Source organism: Patagioenas fasciata, chromosome Z, assembly GCF_037038585.1.
Source record: "Patagioenas fasciata isolate bPatFas1 chromosome Z, bPatFas1.hap1, whole genome shotgun sequence".
NCBI lineage: Eukaryota > Metazoa > Chordata > Aves > Columbiformes > Columbidae > Patagioenas > Patagioenas fasciata.
This window is the reverse complement of record NC_092560.1, coordinates 37,482,694-37,500,402: the sequence shown is the minus strand read 5'-3', so window position 1 is coordinate 37,500,402 and position 17,709 is coordinate 37,482,694. Positions and strand designations below refer to the sequence as shown.

The 17,709-nt window shown below is 35.6% G+C and overlaps 1 protein-coding gene across 3 annotated transcripts in view; it reads right to left on the bottom strand.

Annotated features, from left to right (window-relative positions):
• The window catches only part of FBN2 (fibrillin 2), a 161,252-nt gene that overhangs the window by 45,375 nt on the left and 98,168 nt on the right, over positions 1–17,709 (bottom strand). For all 3 annotated transcript variants that reach the window (XM_065860700.2, XM_071802823.1, XM_071802824.1), the window contains 10 exons: positions 17,183–17,308; positions 14,952–15,080; positions 12,744–12,869; positions 11,911–12,036; positions 11,109–11,231; positions 10,839–10,964; positions 6,770–6,895; positions 5,586–5,708; positions 4,053–4,175; positions 2,296–2,421 (listed from right to left, as the gene is read on the bottom strand). In XM_065860700.2, the coding sequence (XP_065716772.1) occupies positions 2,296–2,421; positions 4,053–4,175; positions 5,586–5,708; positions 6,770–6,895; positions 10,839–10,964; positions 11,109–11,231; positions 11,911–12,036; positions 12,744–12,869; positions 14,952–15,080; positions 17,183–17,308 (1,254 nt within the window). The remainder of the gene's footprint in view (positions 1–2,295; positions 2,422–4,052; positions 4,176–5,585; positions 5,709–6,769; positions 6,896–10,838; positions 10,965–11,108; positions 11,232–11,910; positions 12,037–12,743; positions 12,870–14,951; positions 15,081–17,182; positions 17,309–17,709) is intronic.

Below are 17,709 nucleotides of genomic sequence, written 5' to 3'. Positions count from 1 at the left end.
ATTTTCAAAATACCATTCTCAGGGAAAAAAATATACTAAAAAGAAAAAGGAGAAGGCATCAACAGTTACTTACATCTCCTTGGAGAAAGAATATAGGGAAAAAGAATACAGGGCATAAGAATTGATTTTCTCTATCCCATGTTTAACCAATTATATAGTAACTACATATAGATGAGCTAAAATATATGTGAAGGACTGCCCGTGTGCTCATGTAAATTGAAGATGAAAAAAAGCTGAAAGACACGGGCAGAGAAATAGATGATTTTGTCAACTACAGTGCTAGAAAACAAGTTAAATATTAACAACACAGAGTGAAAAGTTATGGTTCTAGACACAAACTACAAAGGACTTCTGAGTTTAAGGTAAATAAGATAAGAGGGAGAAAAATCTGTGCATATATTGTCTGATAGCAAGACTTCTAAGCTGCCAAAGTAAGCAGCTGCACCAAGGGCTAATGCACCTCTAGAATGTAATAGTGAGCTATTTTTAGCGGAGATAGGAAAGCAAAAAGCATTCACACCATCTCACAATACACAGCTAAACCTTCATTTGACATTCTGCGTACCGTGCTCTCTTTAAGAGTGATAAACTAAAAATGGATGAGGTGTATAAAACAATATTAAAATAGTTAATTAAATATCTACTTTGAATTTGGTTTACTTGCCTCCTTACAGGAAATTATGAGAAGGGGTAACAGTGATAAATTTTTAAGGGAAAATGAAATTTAAGATAAATGCCTAATATCTGACAGTCCTCAGTAAATTTAAAGTGGAAATTAGAGGGCTTAGAACCTCAGACTACAGCTATGGAATGACCTCAAAATCACATCACGAATATAACTTGTGTTCAGATAAAGCTTCATAAAAAGACTGTATCATCAAGATGCTAATGGACTGACATCTCAAGGTGTTTCTGAAGGAACTGGATAAATTAATAATGTCACAATTATTATACTAAATTCAGCCTTCAGATTTTGTCCCTTGATGGCAGAAATCATCTAAGATTCACCTTATCATAGGACAAAGTAATTTACCAACTTTTTTAGAAAAAAAAACAAAGATAACTTCTTTTAAGTATTCAGCACCCTGATCTTTTAGTTCTCCAACAGTACAATTTAATCTATGGAATGCTTTCAGATCTTTCTTGGAATCATAATAATATACCAACATACCAAATATTTTTCCCAAATTCTTCCATTCATTTTTTCAGAGCATCACTGTGGACCAATTGAAAAGCCAAATGTTGGTGATCTGCTGTCACAAGATTCAGAATCATATTGTTTTTCAAAACACTAATTGGCTGATATGTATTTTTTGATTTTTATTAGAACACTGCCCTGACTATAACATGAATAACTAACTGAGCTGCACTGAGTTCAGTAAAGATGATTGACATTAGCTGGTAATTACTAACAAATCTGACCAAAACAGTCGCAGAGCTGATTTTTCAGAAACATGTGCACTTTTTTTACAGCTAGAAGTCTGACTCATATATGTGCACCTCAATGTTTGAACATACCAAGTTATGGACTGAATTTTAGAGGTGATATTTTGGAATCTGTTTTTAATGTCTTATCAAGAATTTTAACTTCCCAAGACCTTATGAGGCTTCTACGATTAAATATGAAATAAGTTAAAAAGTTTTGAAGCACCAGCTAAAAATACTTCATCTAATAGATGGTTCTCTTACATGAAAAAAAAACCAAAAAAAAAAGATGAAACAACACAACAGGCAACAGAGACTGAATTTGACTAGAAAGACAACAATTCCTTTTGCCATCCAGATGATCTGGTACAGTATTAAGAGTGAAAGGGTGATGATAAAAAATCTTCAGTATGCATTTTAAGAAGTGTTACAAACTTGTCAGATATATCAGTGATTTGCCTACTTCAATTTTCCTGAGAACATTTATTTTAAAATGAAGTCACAATGCTGGTTTTGTCTCCTGTGTAAGTACACTAAACAAACCAGTGATGAACACAGGATTTTCCACACACTATTCACTGTTGACAAAAAGAGGAGAAATAATAATAACAATTAAAAAAACCCTAAATTACTGAGCCAAACCTCTCCTATGAGGTTTTTGGAGCAGGGCCAGGAAAACTTCATAGAATAATGAAAGCTACCTTCAACATAAGTCACACCGCAAAAAAATCCTCACTTGAAGATATTACTTATATGTGAAGCTTATGCTGAATATTCTGCTTCTGGGTTGAGGTCCTTCCAGCATTTGTTGTTTGCTTCATAGCAGCCAGTCCAAACTCAGAAAAGGAACCTGAAGTAGCAGTGGCCTACCTTGGCATGACCTGCTGTCCGAGGCGGGAGTGAATCCCATCTCACACTCACAGCGATAGGCACCAGGGACATTCAAACACTGTCCATTTTCACACAGATTAACATTTTCTGCACACTCATCAACATCTGTGGAAGACAGAAAATTTCTTGAAAACTGTGTTTCACTAGCAAAATACAAATAATATTATCCTGACGTTCAAAATAATAGTGTTGTTGAGTACTGTTGATATAAAACAAAACACATCTGAAGATGAAGTAATTTGAAAGAATGCAGAAAAGCAAACATTGTGTCACTTCCAAAATTGTTCCTTTTGCCATGCCATGACTCCTTATTCCTTGCTTTTCAGTAACAGATTTCCGTTTTTTGAATAACACCAGATTTTCAGATTCAATAGTATTCAGCTTTGACAAATAAGTTGAGTACTTTGCTTGCCAATTCAAAACTTAGTCTCCTAGTACATATTGCTATATTACTTTGACATAAAATATATTCAAAAGTCACATCTTCTTAAATGGATCATACATAGAAAATTATTTTCATATCCATTTTAGAAAATATACTTTGAGGATTATGAACATTGTAACTACAATTTGCACACTACTGAGAATTCTTCTAGTATGTCCCAAAAGGAAGGGTTTTTGTTTGTTTTTCTTTAAAAGCTATAAAAGAGCAGAATGACAAAGAAAGACAATCATCACTGCAGTCATCCTAAAGACTTCTCATTTTGCCAGGTATGCTTATGATTATTAAAAAATATATGTGTATACACTTTCTCCATTTTCTTAGTCATTCCCTAGTATACTACCTGCTTTTTAAAAAACACAAGATCTGAAAACTAGTGTGTTGATAATAGGAATGAAAATTCTTGTTCATTAACCACAATCTTGAAACACATAAAAAATAACACTTGAAGATCCGAATTTGGAAATCAATAAACTTACAATATTAATCAGAAGACTATCTAGTTAAGGTGCAAATTTATTTTTATTTCAAATTAGCCACTTAGCTAATATTGAACATATTCACATTATCTTCTAGGTATTTTACTATCATTAGGATGCATTCCTTCAAGCCTTCAAATTTGCTGACCACGTACAGGACTTGTTCATAGTCAAGAGCAGAGATATTGTTGCATCTCTACTCTGCAAGTGACAAAAAAGACAGTAACTTAATGCTTGGCCGTTATGTTTAACACAAAATCTTCACACTTTATATGATCTTTTACACAGTTTATTTTGAACCACTTGATGTGTGCTAAACGATGTTAATTCTTAACAGTAAGCATTTACCAACAAATTTAAATGCAGAGAACATGGGTAATATTTTTCAACTGCAATTTGTTTTTCTTTTTAAAAAGTTCCTTGTTAATCATTTGCTGTTCAACTAACATAGTGAGGGGAAAACAGATGATGCCTTCCCTGTTTGAGACAGACCTGGCCTACAAGCCAGGAACCCTAACCATGTGTTTTGTCCTTGACAGGAGAGCCTGCTGCTTCAAGCAGCACAAAAAAAATGGTTCGAAGGAGCAGAGAAGGAGGAAGAAAAAGACAGGAACTTCACCTCACAGGTGAAGTTGGACCTCACAAGCCCAACTTGGCACACAAATCAAAAGAACAATCAGCAGATGGGAAGAATCCTGATCTTAAAAGACACTTCTACATTTATTGCCTTGCACTTCAGATTTAGATCTATTTTGCAAACCTTCTGTACAACAGAAACAATCAGTGACAAGTTGTCTTTTACAGAAACTTCTTACCAGAACAAATAAATCCATCCCCAGTGAATCCCTCTGCACAGGCACAGTGGTATGATCCTGGGGTGTTCACACACTGGGCATTCACACTGCACTGGTGGGTCCCATTGGAGCATTCATCAAGATCTGCACGTCAGGGGCAAGAGTGCAAGCAGTAACAGAGCAGCTAGTATACCTGGCCTACAATTCACTATCAAGCTAACAAATACAGCTACAAAGATGATTTATGTTTCCATAAATACAAAAAATTGTCATTAGAATATACAAGCATAATCTATAGTGATTTCATTTAAATACTCTTTTCCTTTAAATTAAAATGCATAGGATTTGGTAAAATGTTTCCAAGCAACAAATGGAATTCAGCTAACTTGTTACTTGAATGTTGATACCCTGCTAAAGAACTTGAACTCAAAATGAGTTAAAAAAAACAATAAACCTAAGAAATACAGTGAGGTGAAAATCTGCTGTATATGTAACAAGAATCTGACAACAATGTAACCCAATGAAAGTTAATGCAAGCTCACTTATTTACTTGCATGTCAATTCAGATGAAAAAGGGAAAAAGGAAGAGGAAGATAATTTTCTTCACCTCAAGGTAATGTTTGTTGGGGATGGCCATACTGACACATGACATATGTGTCACACTAGCTGGTGCTATGGGGTGCCTGACAGTGCCTTCTTACCTTTCTGCAGAGTGGAAGAACACTCTATACTCAGACACTATTCAAACTATGAAAATGCTTCTGGAAAATATTTTGGAACTTTTCTCCTTCAAATGGTACTTTCTATTTTCTTGGTAGAATCTCACATATTTTTAATTAAATGACAGTAATAAAGACTAGGGGGCCTTCCCTTTTGTCTCAGGTATGGCTTAACAAGCTTAGAAAATTTGGACTGCAGTAAAATCTCATAATATGGTACTTTCTCTTTCACATATTAAACCAATAAAGCCTAATTCTTAAATGAAGCTCCTCTTCCATAGATGCCAAAATGTTCTGAAAAAAGTTAAATATTACAATCTTTTACATACCAAAATGAAAAAATAAAAGCAAGGGGACATGATGCTACTCTAGCAGCCCAGCAAAAGTAGAATCAAGTTTCCTGTACCTCAAGTCCAATCTGCTTTACATTAGGGTCTATTAACAAGATATACTACAGGACATTTCCAAATAATGTTGTTAAGTAACAGAAATAATATCTTACTGGCAGGAAATCACAAGATAAAATCCATTTTATTTTTGACCTTTTTAAAAAAAATTTGCACATTCTAGCAGTTATATGTAAACTTTGTCAAATACATAGTTAATTCAGTAAGATGTTACACAGAAAGGATTCTGAGAGAAAACATTTTTTTTTTCTCAGAAGACGAAACGCCTGAAACATAAGACTCTTGTGTACTCATCTATCCACAGAGTGCAGCAGATAGAAGAATAACACTTTGTTTCTAAAGAAGTAACCACACATTCGCATTACATGATTTAAAAAAAATACATATATATCTAAAAAGGAGAGAAGCTGTATTTTCTGGATACTTACCAATACATTTAATGCCATTTCCAACCCATCCTTCTCTGCAACTACATTTAAAAATTCCTGGTACATTGACACACAAAGCATTCATGTCACAGTTGTGAGCACCAATTTCGCACTCATCCACATCTACGAGCCAAAAAAAGGTATTAGTATTTACATTAGGAGCAGCGGAATATTACAAATTATGTTCCTTTTATATGTTGTTTATTTCCACTGTACAGATTTGCAGTCCTTTAAAAAGCGAAACTCAAGACTACAGAATAATTCAAGCAAGTTACTTCGTATTACACATTATTAAAAAATAGTGACAATTGTATTTACATTTTGTTCTTTGTATACATGACAAAATTAGTCTGTTTTCCTACAGCTCCTTTTCAGTTTGAAATTAGTGCTGTTTTCCAGACACATTAAATATGCTGATCTTTATATATCTAAAACTGGGATAAGACTTTTGGTTGCATAGGCTCACTTCAGTTACAAAAATGATTATTCCAAGATTTTAATAACTGTAGAACAAATACTTAATTCTAATTTATAGGAGAAAGTCTGCCAGCTTCCACAGAAGAATAATTTTGGACGAACTTAGCTTCCTGAACACAGTGGATCCAGCTTGCAGAAGACAAGGTACTGCTTAACTATCATGGGAACTCACAGAGCTTCAGATTACCGACTATGATTCTTTAAAATCTGTTAGCATGGGTCGAATAATGGCATATACTTGCCCTTTTACATCACCACTATTTTTAATAATTTTCTTTTACTTTTTTCTTCTGTCCTGTTCTTAGACCACAGAGACATTTCCAGAAACTTTAGTTGAAAGAGTAGTTCATACTTTAAGTATGTATGACAAATGAGCGCTCATCAAACGCTTCTAATACAAATGTGGCTGTGGCCACCCAAGCTATATTTCATACCACAGGTATTTCCCCAATCTATGCTGCTAAAAGCTTTGCTTTTAAAATCACAGTTATGTGAGGGACATCTCATATAATATTGATACTGTTGAAGGAACATACCTCTTCAAACTCTGTATACCTCCGATAAAAATAAAATACTTAATTTTATATTTACTATTATGCATAGATTACAATCTCTCACTTGTTTGTGAACACTCAGGCATTTATTTTACCTGAAAGTCAAGCAAGGTATGTGTACACCATGATATATATGCTGGACATTTGCTTTACCTGTGCATCCAGTGGTTCCTTTCTTGACTGAATATCCTAGCTGACAGTGACAAATGAAGGAACCTTTAGTGTTTTCACACTCTCCAAACATACAGATGTTGGAATTCAAATCACATTCATTCACATCTGTAAGTACACATAAAATCATTATTAGTGGAACACTACTGTCATTTAACAGCATATTTTGTGTTTTTGGAATACTTTCATTCAGGTGAAAATATCAGAAGCATGATGCACTTCTATGGCACGTCACATTTATTAATCTTCACCATAATATAACATATATTATAACTGTAACATCTTTTTCATTCTGTATTCTTTTACATTCCTAGGAACAAGGATGAATGTGTAGTCCAAATACAGTGTTTTCTAATTTGATTAGAATGCTAATTATTGGACTATTAAGTCAACTACTTCTTACAATAATAATTTTAAACTATTTTTTAAAAGCATGTTCTTGATCATAATATAGCTGTAATTTTCTTCCAAAAAAGAATTTTTACAATAAATGGATTACTTTTCCTGTACTGATAGTAAATACAGGTTTCAACTTGCACATTTTGATCACTATTTAAAATTGAATAATCTTGTACAGAAATGTGTGTCAATACCTCTGAATCGCATTTGTCAAAATTATAAAGAATAATAAAGAAACTACATCAGTTTTTTGTGGTTTTTTTTTTTTTTTTTTTTTTAATTCAATTTAGGAAAGACAACAAATCTTACGAAACAATGCAACTGATATAACAACCTAGATTTGGGCACCTGCCAGGTGGGTAACTGAAGAGTTTCCTATGAATGTTCTGAGTCATGCTACAGTGGTGTCATATGGCCGTAGAGCTTTTAAAATGCTTTGTCTAATATTTCCATTTGTCCTTTGGCATGACATTAACTAACAATATTATACTATGACATTTAAGAAAGTCACTGTACTGGGAATGGTAAAGGTATTTCTGGTATTTGTAGTTGTCCTTTTGAGTGAAGTAAGATGTCATGTAGTGCAAAGCAGAGGTCCACATCACATATAAATTAGGAGAGTTTCGAGATATAATTAATATTATGTTCCCTTAAACTACAGCATAAGCATGCTAGAACAGTGTAACTAGCGATAGCAGGTAAGTATTGTGTAATACTCTGATGGCATAGCCAGACACGGTTTTGCATAAGTATGTGAGCAAGGACACTGCCAAATAGACAAAGAAAGATGAATGTAGCTGCATGTAGGGCACATCAAAATCATACAAGTTGCCAGACAAAGGACAATATAAGCACAAGGAATTGTAGACAGGCAGGAAAACCTCATGGGTACCAGGAGAATGACTAGCAAGACAAGAAAACAAGGTAAACCCTACATGACATAGAAGGGAGTCTGCTTTTTTTGAGAGGAGTACTAAAAGTAAGAAGACCCATTTCAATTCTGTCTTTTCTTCTATACCTGGTCACTCTGACCTTCATGACTAAGCAGCACCAAGGCCTGGAAGGCAGTCAACGCAAACTACCCATAACAGTTTTGTATGTGCAGTGTTAATGATCAATATTGTGTAAGAACTGACTACTGGCAAATGTGTTGTTATTAAACGAATTTAGTAAAATTCAGTTCTGTATTTTAAAACAGGACTGATTTCATCAGTCTGCTAAATACTGTCATTACAGCAACCTTTATTTCCCCACTATATCCAACTGTCACACTACAAGGCAAAGGAAAGCTGCCATGCTTTAAGTCTTCTCAGTTGCACTAGCTGCAGGCTTACCTTCCTATTTCTGCCTGCTCAGACACACCTGAAACATAAGAATTGACCTGCTTCTTTCAAAATCTCTGTGGAAAAACATGAACTGTGAAGCATATCAAACAGGGAACTCTTAACACCACAAGGAAACCTCAAACTCTTCTTAGTAGCTCACGGTTCTGAGTAGCTCTGGCACAGCCTTCCACTTAGGTTTCAGAGAAAGCCTATAGTTCATTGCCAGCTTTTTAGTACAGACCTACATCTGTCACACTGCTGTGCCATTAGAAAATGGGTACCTAGGAAATAAAGTTTATTACTTACTCCAAGAGTGTACACATGTGCATGGTGGGGTGAATTCCTTGCTGAGAAGAAGTAAAGTCCCGGTTCCCAAAGAGAGGAAGAAAAATGAAAATGTCTATCAAGGCTGAGGTTAAGTAGGAATGAAAGAAGAAATCAGTAACCATTGTCCTAATGGTGTTGTTGAAAGCCAGTTTTGGAGAGGGTAAAGAGCAGCGACATTACAAGAATGCCCCTGAGAACTGCTTCCAAAAGTTACAGAAATCTCTGGCATGTACAAAGGTACAAGGCTACCACAAAGGTAATATTCAAGAAGAATTCAGGGTGCAGGTGGGAGGATGACACTGGCAGAAAGAGCAAATGATAAGTCATGACCAGGAAAGTTTTCCTGCAACCATGTAAAAAATAAAATAGTCACAAGGAAAGACAGGGCATCAGGACATCAGATGTGCTCTTGTGCCAGGCTCCCTTCCTAGGCAGCTCAACAACATGACTGCTCAGCACTTGCTGCCTTGATACACACTGAAGTTTCAAGAAAGAGGAAAGTTTGCTGCTGATGTCCCTCTGTTCGTTGTAGTTTCACTGGCCATTGCATATATGATGAAAACTTTCCATTAGGAAAAAACCTCTCCTAAAGAATAATGTAGTTTGCACCTGAACTGCATTTTAGATTCTTATATTGCATGTTAAATCTTCAATATATGCCTTCAACTGTAATTCAGTGCTTTAACATTAGTCCAGAACTTGTGTCATTAGAGAGCTAATTAGTTTATAATTAAAAATCTGATTAAAAGCTTTTAGTTAAAACATAGTCATCTTGTGAGCTATACCCCTGTCAACTTTTTTACTTTATTCAAATAGATCCAATTTTACACTAGTTAAATGGCAAAGATAATCTAATTTCACATACTATCAAACAAATACAAAATACTGCAAATACTTCTGCTAAAAAAAAATCAAGTACTTTGTTGAAAGTAGTGTTACGCCCAGTAAGAACTGTAGTTACCCCAAAGTCTTTTTGACAAACTGGATAATGTTAGCAAGGAAATCAATTACCTACATGGTAGAAATTCACTCTCTTACTGTAGGTTTCTACATTAATATCAGATACCGTTTTCCCAAAGAAGAACATTTATGAGCAGTTATGTATAAAATTAAAAACAGTATTCTGATTTTACAGCTACTAACATTGTTAATATCAAAAAAATACTAAAATTATTAGTTCTGAACTTTCAAGTTGGTTGCATAAACAGGGAGTATGTGTGCAAAACTGAACACAGGAACCTGGAGTAACATTAAAAGTGAGGGTGAAAAGAAAATTTTAAATTCAACTCTAACTATGGAAGAAAGGAGAAAAAAACAGTTCAGGACAACTATGCTCAGCAATACACATGACTAGTTTCTCCACAGTGAGTATGTATTTGTGCAAAGTGAAGGTTGGTTTGGCAGATGCTCACAAAATATAAAATGATGTTACTAGTGTAGCCAAAATCACCTTGAAATATGAAACATAAGAAACTTCATATTTAATGTAAAATGTATGAACTTCATATGAATATCAAGATACACTAAACAGGTTAAGTTAATTTGAGGAGATAATTTCATTTTAATTTCCGTTATAAATACTCGTGATATCTTTCTGTAATTGAGGGTATAAACTAAAACATCTACAAGAGACAAGAAAATGTATGGGCCCTCAAATAATCTCTTCTCAACAAAGATGGTTTAGCAGAGTCATATAATTACAATTAAATCACTCCTATTTTTGGAACAATGTGATTTGTTTCATCTTTATGGACTTTTCAAAAATTTTTCTACCCTTCCTGACATGCACATTGATAGGTAAGAAAGATTACAGAATCACAGAATGTTAGGGGTTGGAATGGACCTTGAAAGCTCATCTAGTCCAATCCCCTCCTACGACTTCTTTTTAAAATAATATAAATACTTTCCATACCCACTTTCAAGGATTCATCAGAACATCCTAAAACATTAGCTGAAGAATTTTTAGACTTCTGTTAAATTTTGTGCATACAGCTACTCACCAATACAAGTCTTCATGTCCATAGAAGTCATAAACCCATCATAACAGAGACAGCGATATTCACCTGGAATATTGGTACATTGCCCACCATCACAGATATCTGGATTGTTTTCACATTCATCGATGTCTGGAGGAAAAAATAAAACAAACAACATACCAACCAAACAACAGATAGTAGTTCTGACACTCTCCTATGGTTTGGCTAAAAGAATACCATGCTCATATTGACTGAAATGTACAATGGAGGAACTTTTAAGATATTAAAACCTACCTGCACATGTCCTGACATCTGGCATCAGAGCATAGCCGTCACTGCAGCTACATTCATAGCTGCCTTCTGAGTTAGTGCAGTGGGTGTCACATCCTCCATTCATTATCATACATTCATCAATATCTGGGGAAGCAACACTAGTAGTAGTAAGTCTGCTTTAATAAGGAAAAGCCGTCTTCTCTTGCCATTTTACTTAGCAGATGAAACAGTTCAGCAGTGACAAAATTCTGAATTGTTATTTTCATTCTACTGTCTCTGATTTACATTTTCTTCAGCTTTCTCTCTTTCAACTTTATTGTCATTTGTGGGAGCAAGTGGCTACTTTTACTTGTTGCTTTTATTAACATGTTTTAACAGTGGATGTAAAAAAGGTGCAAAATACAGCATATGGAAAGGAAAGAAAGAAAAGCCCTGAGATACTTAGGTTTCATTAAAGCTTGAAAAGTAGCATAAATATATATTTTTGAAAAAAAAAAAATTAAAAATAAAAAAAAGCTCTTAATACCTCTGTTCTCCTTACCAATGTGATGACACCTACATAATTTGGTACTACATATATTATGTGTACATATTATATACATATATTCAGCGGAGGATTTAAGAGATGTGTAGAATTAGGAGGACAAATTAAAGAGAAGCTATCAGTGTGTGGGTCCACAATAGCTCAGGATATGTCTAATCACAGATGAGAAGACGGCCCTGCTCAGTTTCAAAAGGAAAAGATGAGATAAATAAAAAGACAGACAGATGAAACAATATACAATGGAGCACAAATACACATGTGAAGGTGTTCAACACTTGCCTATGCAGCCTTGTCTGTCACGAGTGGCCTGGTACCCAGAGTTGCAGGAGCACTGGTATGTTCCAATCATATTCATACACTTGCCATTTCTGCAGAGATTGTCACTTAATAAGCACTCATTTACATCTGGAAAAGAATCATTCTTATAAATTACTTCTTATTCAGAATGCAGACTCATTAAGCAAAACTGTTTGAATGTCAGAGAAAGAGGGTGAGAGGCAGATTTTTAAACTAGTGGCTTTTGGGCTTTTTCAATTCCTTTCTTGTTCCAGTCTAGGGTATGGAGCTCTGAATAGCATGTTTAAGCCAGTGCCCAAAGGTTTATCTTTGTTTCTGGTCTGTGAGCACTAACTGCAGTAGTATAAAGCAAGTCTTGAAGCAATTATCAATTAAAGAGAGAAGTCAAAGAGATAATATGCATTATGTTCTCTTCATTTTGTTTAGCATTTTGATGAATTATGTGCAAAAAGGAGAGCTGCATTTCAACAAGAGACAACGCTTTTTTGTGACTGTAGTAACAAAGTTCCCTATGTGCTGGTATGTATTTTTCTTGAAAGTTGCCAACATGAGTGGTGCAGTCCTCTGAGTTGCTAAATAATTGATAGAAGGCCTTGTAAAATACTCCTCTTTAAAGTCAACAGCATTAAGGGCACAGGAGATTTTACAGGATCTGTTTTAAGGTTTTAATTTGAAGGTATGCTTATAAAGAAGGAACATGAATTTGTAGAAGATATTCCTGAGACCCCATCCTTGCCAGAGACAAGAAGTTTTGATAGCACAAATGAAAACTCTTATTAAAAAGCTGAAGATCAGTATTCTGACTTGAAACTCACCTATGCATGCCTCACGTGATGGTGACAGCTCATGTCCCAAAGGACAGTCACACTGAAAACTCCCTTCGGTGTTCACACACGTGCCACCTCTACACAGCAGAGGGTTGCGTTCACATTCATCAATGTCTGTGAAGACACGATGATAAACAAATACAAAATCCTTACTAAGGAGCAACAAAGAGAAAAGCAATTATCAGTGTCTGTATGTGCTAAAATCTGGAGGTCAGAAATAAAAGGACTGTTTAATTGAAGCAGTACTGATCCTTTCCTCATACTTGCATAATGGTGAATAAAAAACTATGCATTATTAACTCTAAAGATTAGTATCTTTCTCCTAGAAAATAACAGAGATTCATCATTCAAAATTAAGTATTCTAGGAAAAGACAGCAACTGTTTGGATGATTGCCACTTAGAACAATGTATTAATGTGATGAAATTTTTTGAAAAGTACTTCTTAATGAAATTGTTGTCTATGGATGCTGTTAATGGGGCTGTATATGTAAACTTTTACCTAAATGGCTATTCAGTTTGATAAATCCTACATATGTCACTGTTTGGCTGAGAAATAAGCTTGCTGCAGCTTATGATGACTAACAATATTTGACTCACAAACCTGATAAAAACAGCTAACACTGTAGATGTGGATGAAGAGAATTATGATCAAATGGTGTTCAAGGTACACGATGTGCTTACACTTTGGGACTCCTGAGAAGCATTATGGTTATCTGTCTTTGAAACTAGAGACTTTTATTCAGATAGGCAGACTAGTGTTATCTTACCTTAGACTGGGAATTTAGCCAAGATATCACTGGGTTTTGCAGGTTATTCACATGAGGGGAGAAACTACCCGATGACAGAATTTAGCATCTCTTTTGCTACACTCCTACTTGGATAGTGCTTGCAACTCAAAAATGTTTTTGTTGAACATTATGCTCTCCCACCTCTGCAAAAGGTGCTCAATAAGTAACTTATCTTGTCTCCTCTCTGCTATTACCTGACATCTTGATACCCTGTTTCTGTTTTATAGATATTATATCTCCACCATATGGTATTGATTCTCTGCATTTGTACTCTCTCTTTCCTGAAGGCTATTCAGCTCACACAGTTTAGTGTCTTTGTCATGTCCACCTGTGATTCAGGCAATGATTTTTTGCCAACTTTTCGAGTCTAAAAGCATCGCGATTGGCAGGAAATCAAGTAAAGGTGATAGGACGTTTGCATGGCAGTGGCATAGGACCACTTATTTGAGTCCAGTTATTAATACAAGCACAAAAGCTCCTGGTGAAACTCAAACACAAAAAGGAAACATAAAATAAGCCAAAGCAGGGAGAGGTGATGCAGGAGAAATACAGAGGCGCGGAGTGTGCAGAGGTGGGATTAGGAAAGCCAAAGCCATCGCCATCAGGAGCTGACCCTGACAGGGGATGTGAAGGGTATAAAAGATGAGGGGAAAGAGTGGAAGGGAACTGCTGACAAAGGATGTGGAAAAGACTCATGAGTGCTGACAGGGAGCTGACCAATGTAATTTTGAAGCCACTCTTGACCATCTGTGAAAGACCATGGAATTAGACAAGAAACTTTTGCGTGAGAGGAGAGGAGAGGAAATGTCTTCAAGAAGGGCAAGGAGGAGGACCCATTTAGCCTCATCAAAATGAAAAAGTGAAAAGACTTTTCACTTTCATTATATATTTTGTGATATATTTAATGAAGTACTGCACGATACTAACTCAAGAGTTTTACAGCGGCTAGTAACTTTTGGTGTCTCCATATCTATTCTTACAACTTTAAAAAGATTAAAGAGATGTGATTTTTTTTTTTTTTTCCCATGAAATACTCTCAGAATTTCTGTGGTACCAGAAGAATCGAGGAAATGTGAATCACACTACTTTCGAAACTCCAGCCTTCTATTCCTAACTTTACCAAATGTTTGGATACCTCATTAGACATTGTTAAATTATGTAAATGAATATTTGCTGCCTTTCTAAAATATCTATACAGAAATGTGTAAAAGTGATTAGCAAAAAGAACTAACAAAGCTAGATGCACAGTTCAGTTATCTGTCCTATAAACTTCTTTTTCAAGAAGTCAGAATAATTACACATATGAAGTATTCAGTGGAGCAAATCTAGTATAGTACAGAGTACAGAGAACAGGTCAGGCTTTCTGCAGACAATGGACACACGCAAGGTCACTCTGGCAACACTTACCCATACAGTTCTTCATCATCATAAATCCACTTTCATAGCCATCAAAGCACTCACACTCAAAGCTTCCAGGAGTGTTGACACAAGTGCCACTTCCACATAAGTCTGGGGAGATCCGGCACTCATCAATGTCTATTTCATAGTAATGGAGAGAGAGAAAAATCAAACGGAGTTCAATGTTATACTGCTTTTCACAGAAGTGAACACTTAGGCATTACAAATTAACTCTACAGAAATAATTCACAGTATACCAATCAACAGAGAAAAATGAAATTAATTTAATATTTAAAGGAATTATGATTATGTGAAACAATTTTTGAAAGATTCATAATGCAATGCCTTCAGATCTCTGACCTATACACTAGACTGTTTAACAAGCAGGCTTTCATTAAGTGTAATTTAAGGTTAGTTTTCTAAGGAAATTACTAACTGTAGCAAATTCTAAGTTGTTATTATTACAGAGGTACTAATTGACACCATGACTACAGTGTCATTGTTATTAAATTATCAAGACATTAAACCACTAATAGCAATATGAATTTGCATTTACCCATTCCATTAGACTTCTCTATTCCTTACTCTACTGCCTATCCATTGTTTTTTGGGTGAACAAGGGTTCCATGCCTTTGTTTCATGTTCTCCATTATACGCTCTACCTTCAACTTAATTCACTACTGTGTAATTAATTTCTACATATTAAGAAATCATGAAGCCTTTACTGGGAGTAAAAATAACAGAATATTTGAAACAATAAAGACATTAGTCCAGGATAGGACATAGGATTGGTTCTGTCATCCAAGAAGTCCAGGGACCAAAGTCCAGGGAGCAAGGAATCAGAGGAGAACATTAACACACGGGTAGTAAGTTGGTGAGCTGGGCAGTAAGTTGGTGAGCTGGGCAGTAGATTCACATGTGTAAGTGATTGAGAAAAACTACACAAATATTGGTTTAACTGAAGAAACCGCTAAAGATTTGCAACAGTTCTTTTTTCACAACATGCAAAAGTCTCTTTCGCCTCTCTGTCACCCCCCATGGCCAGGTTTTTGTCTGGTGAAGATATTTCCATCACACACAGACATGTGGAATTGGTGGATGGTAATCCACCTGTTGGGCCTGGGATGTTCTCTGGCCTCCTGAAGGCTTTATAAAACATTTTGCTAATTTAAAACAAAACAATAAATAAATTAATAAAACCTGGCTCTCTACAGCTGCTCAGTGGAACATTTTTGTCAGAACAAACTTCCAATGGAAAACAGAACCAAAAAAAGCTTCTGGAGGGAGAAGTTTTCTGAATTATTCTTGTTAGTTTAGAAATAAAGTTTGTTAAATACATTTCTCATCAATGCAATCACTATAAAAACAAGGAAATCACCAGTTAGGGCAACATTAACATCCAGACCCACCTCAGTTAGCACGCCTTACCACCCACACTTCATATTATGCTGACTTACTCATAGACGCCTGTGCGGTATAACAAAACCTCCTTCATTTTCAGCACAGAGCCACCCACAATGCAGGCATCCAGGTTCTCATAACCAGAAAACTATCAAGCTTATCTTCTGTTTCAGTTTTTCCAGGCAGTAAACAACAAAATATTAAACTTTTAAATTAAATGCACTTCTCGAGTTAATGTTGCACTGATGAAAGAATTGCAGAGGTGCCTCTGAGTGTGCTTGGCTTTCAAATCTAAATGAAAATTAATCTGCAGTGCAGTTTCTTAGTTCGTTTGGTATTACAATGACCAGAGAGTAAGGAATATAACATAAATTAATCTGTCTGTTTAAACATTGAACTTGTCTCTGCTGGTGACTCTTATTGATTTTTCAAGTTACACTGATAGACCACAACCTGAGAATATTTAACATCAATTAAAAAATTCCTCATGTACATGTAGAAGAAGAATGTTACATTTATTAAAAAAATCACTTTCTGAAAGGGAATCTCAAGACAGCTGGTCACTCTGTCCAAAGACAAAGCTCTTCGAAACTGAAGGAATTGAATTACATTAAGTTTCTGGATCACAAAGATATGCAACAAGTACAAGTTTTTTTAAAATGCTCTGACGACATGGTGGAGTCCCCATCACTTGATGTTTTCAAGATGGACAGGCAACTAGATAATCTTATTTAGGCTCCCTAACACACAAAAGATTGGTGAAGATAATATTTTGAGGTCCCTTTCAATCTCAACCAATCTATGATTCTAGGAAGAACTGGAGAAAATGCAAGACTTACCTGTACAGTTTCTTTCCTCCATATCTAAAGTAAACCCATTGTTACATCTACATTTGAAACTTCCAATTGTGTTTCTGCATTTACCATTCATGCACATACCAGGGAACACTTTACATTCATTTATATCTATGAAATAAAACAAAAGAGCATTCTTAAGCATAAATGCGTCTATAAATATAATCAAAGTTTCCTGCTTCTTCTTACCAGTTGTATTGGGTGTAAAAGGCAGGGTCTGAGGTATGGCCTCCTCCTACGCAGTTTAGGAGAAAGGAGAAATGAAACAGAGGAGGCAAGCAGCAGGGGACATAGTTGGAGACATGACTGGAGATGCACTCTTGGAGGGTAGAACTCCACATCCGAGAAAGGATCCCGGAGGGACTGCCGCCCCTGGAGGAACTATGCCAGCACAGAGAAAGTCCAGAGAAATCACAGTCTGTAGAAGACCCATACACCATAGCAGGGACAGCCCTGAGGGACTGCAGCTGTGGGTGACCCATGGCAGGGTAGGGACATGCCTGAGGTGTGTA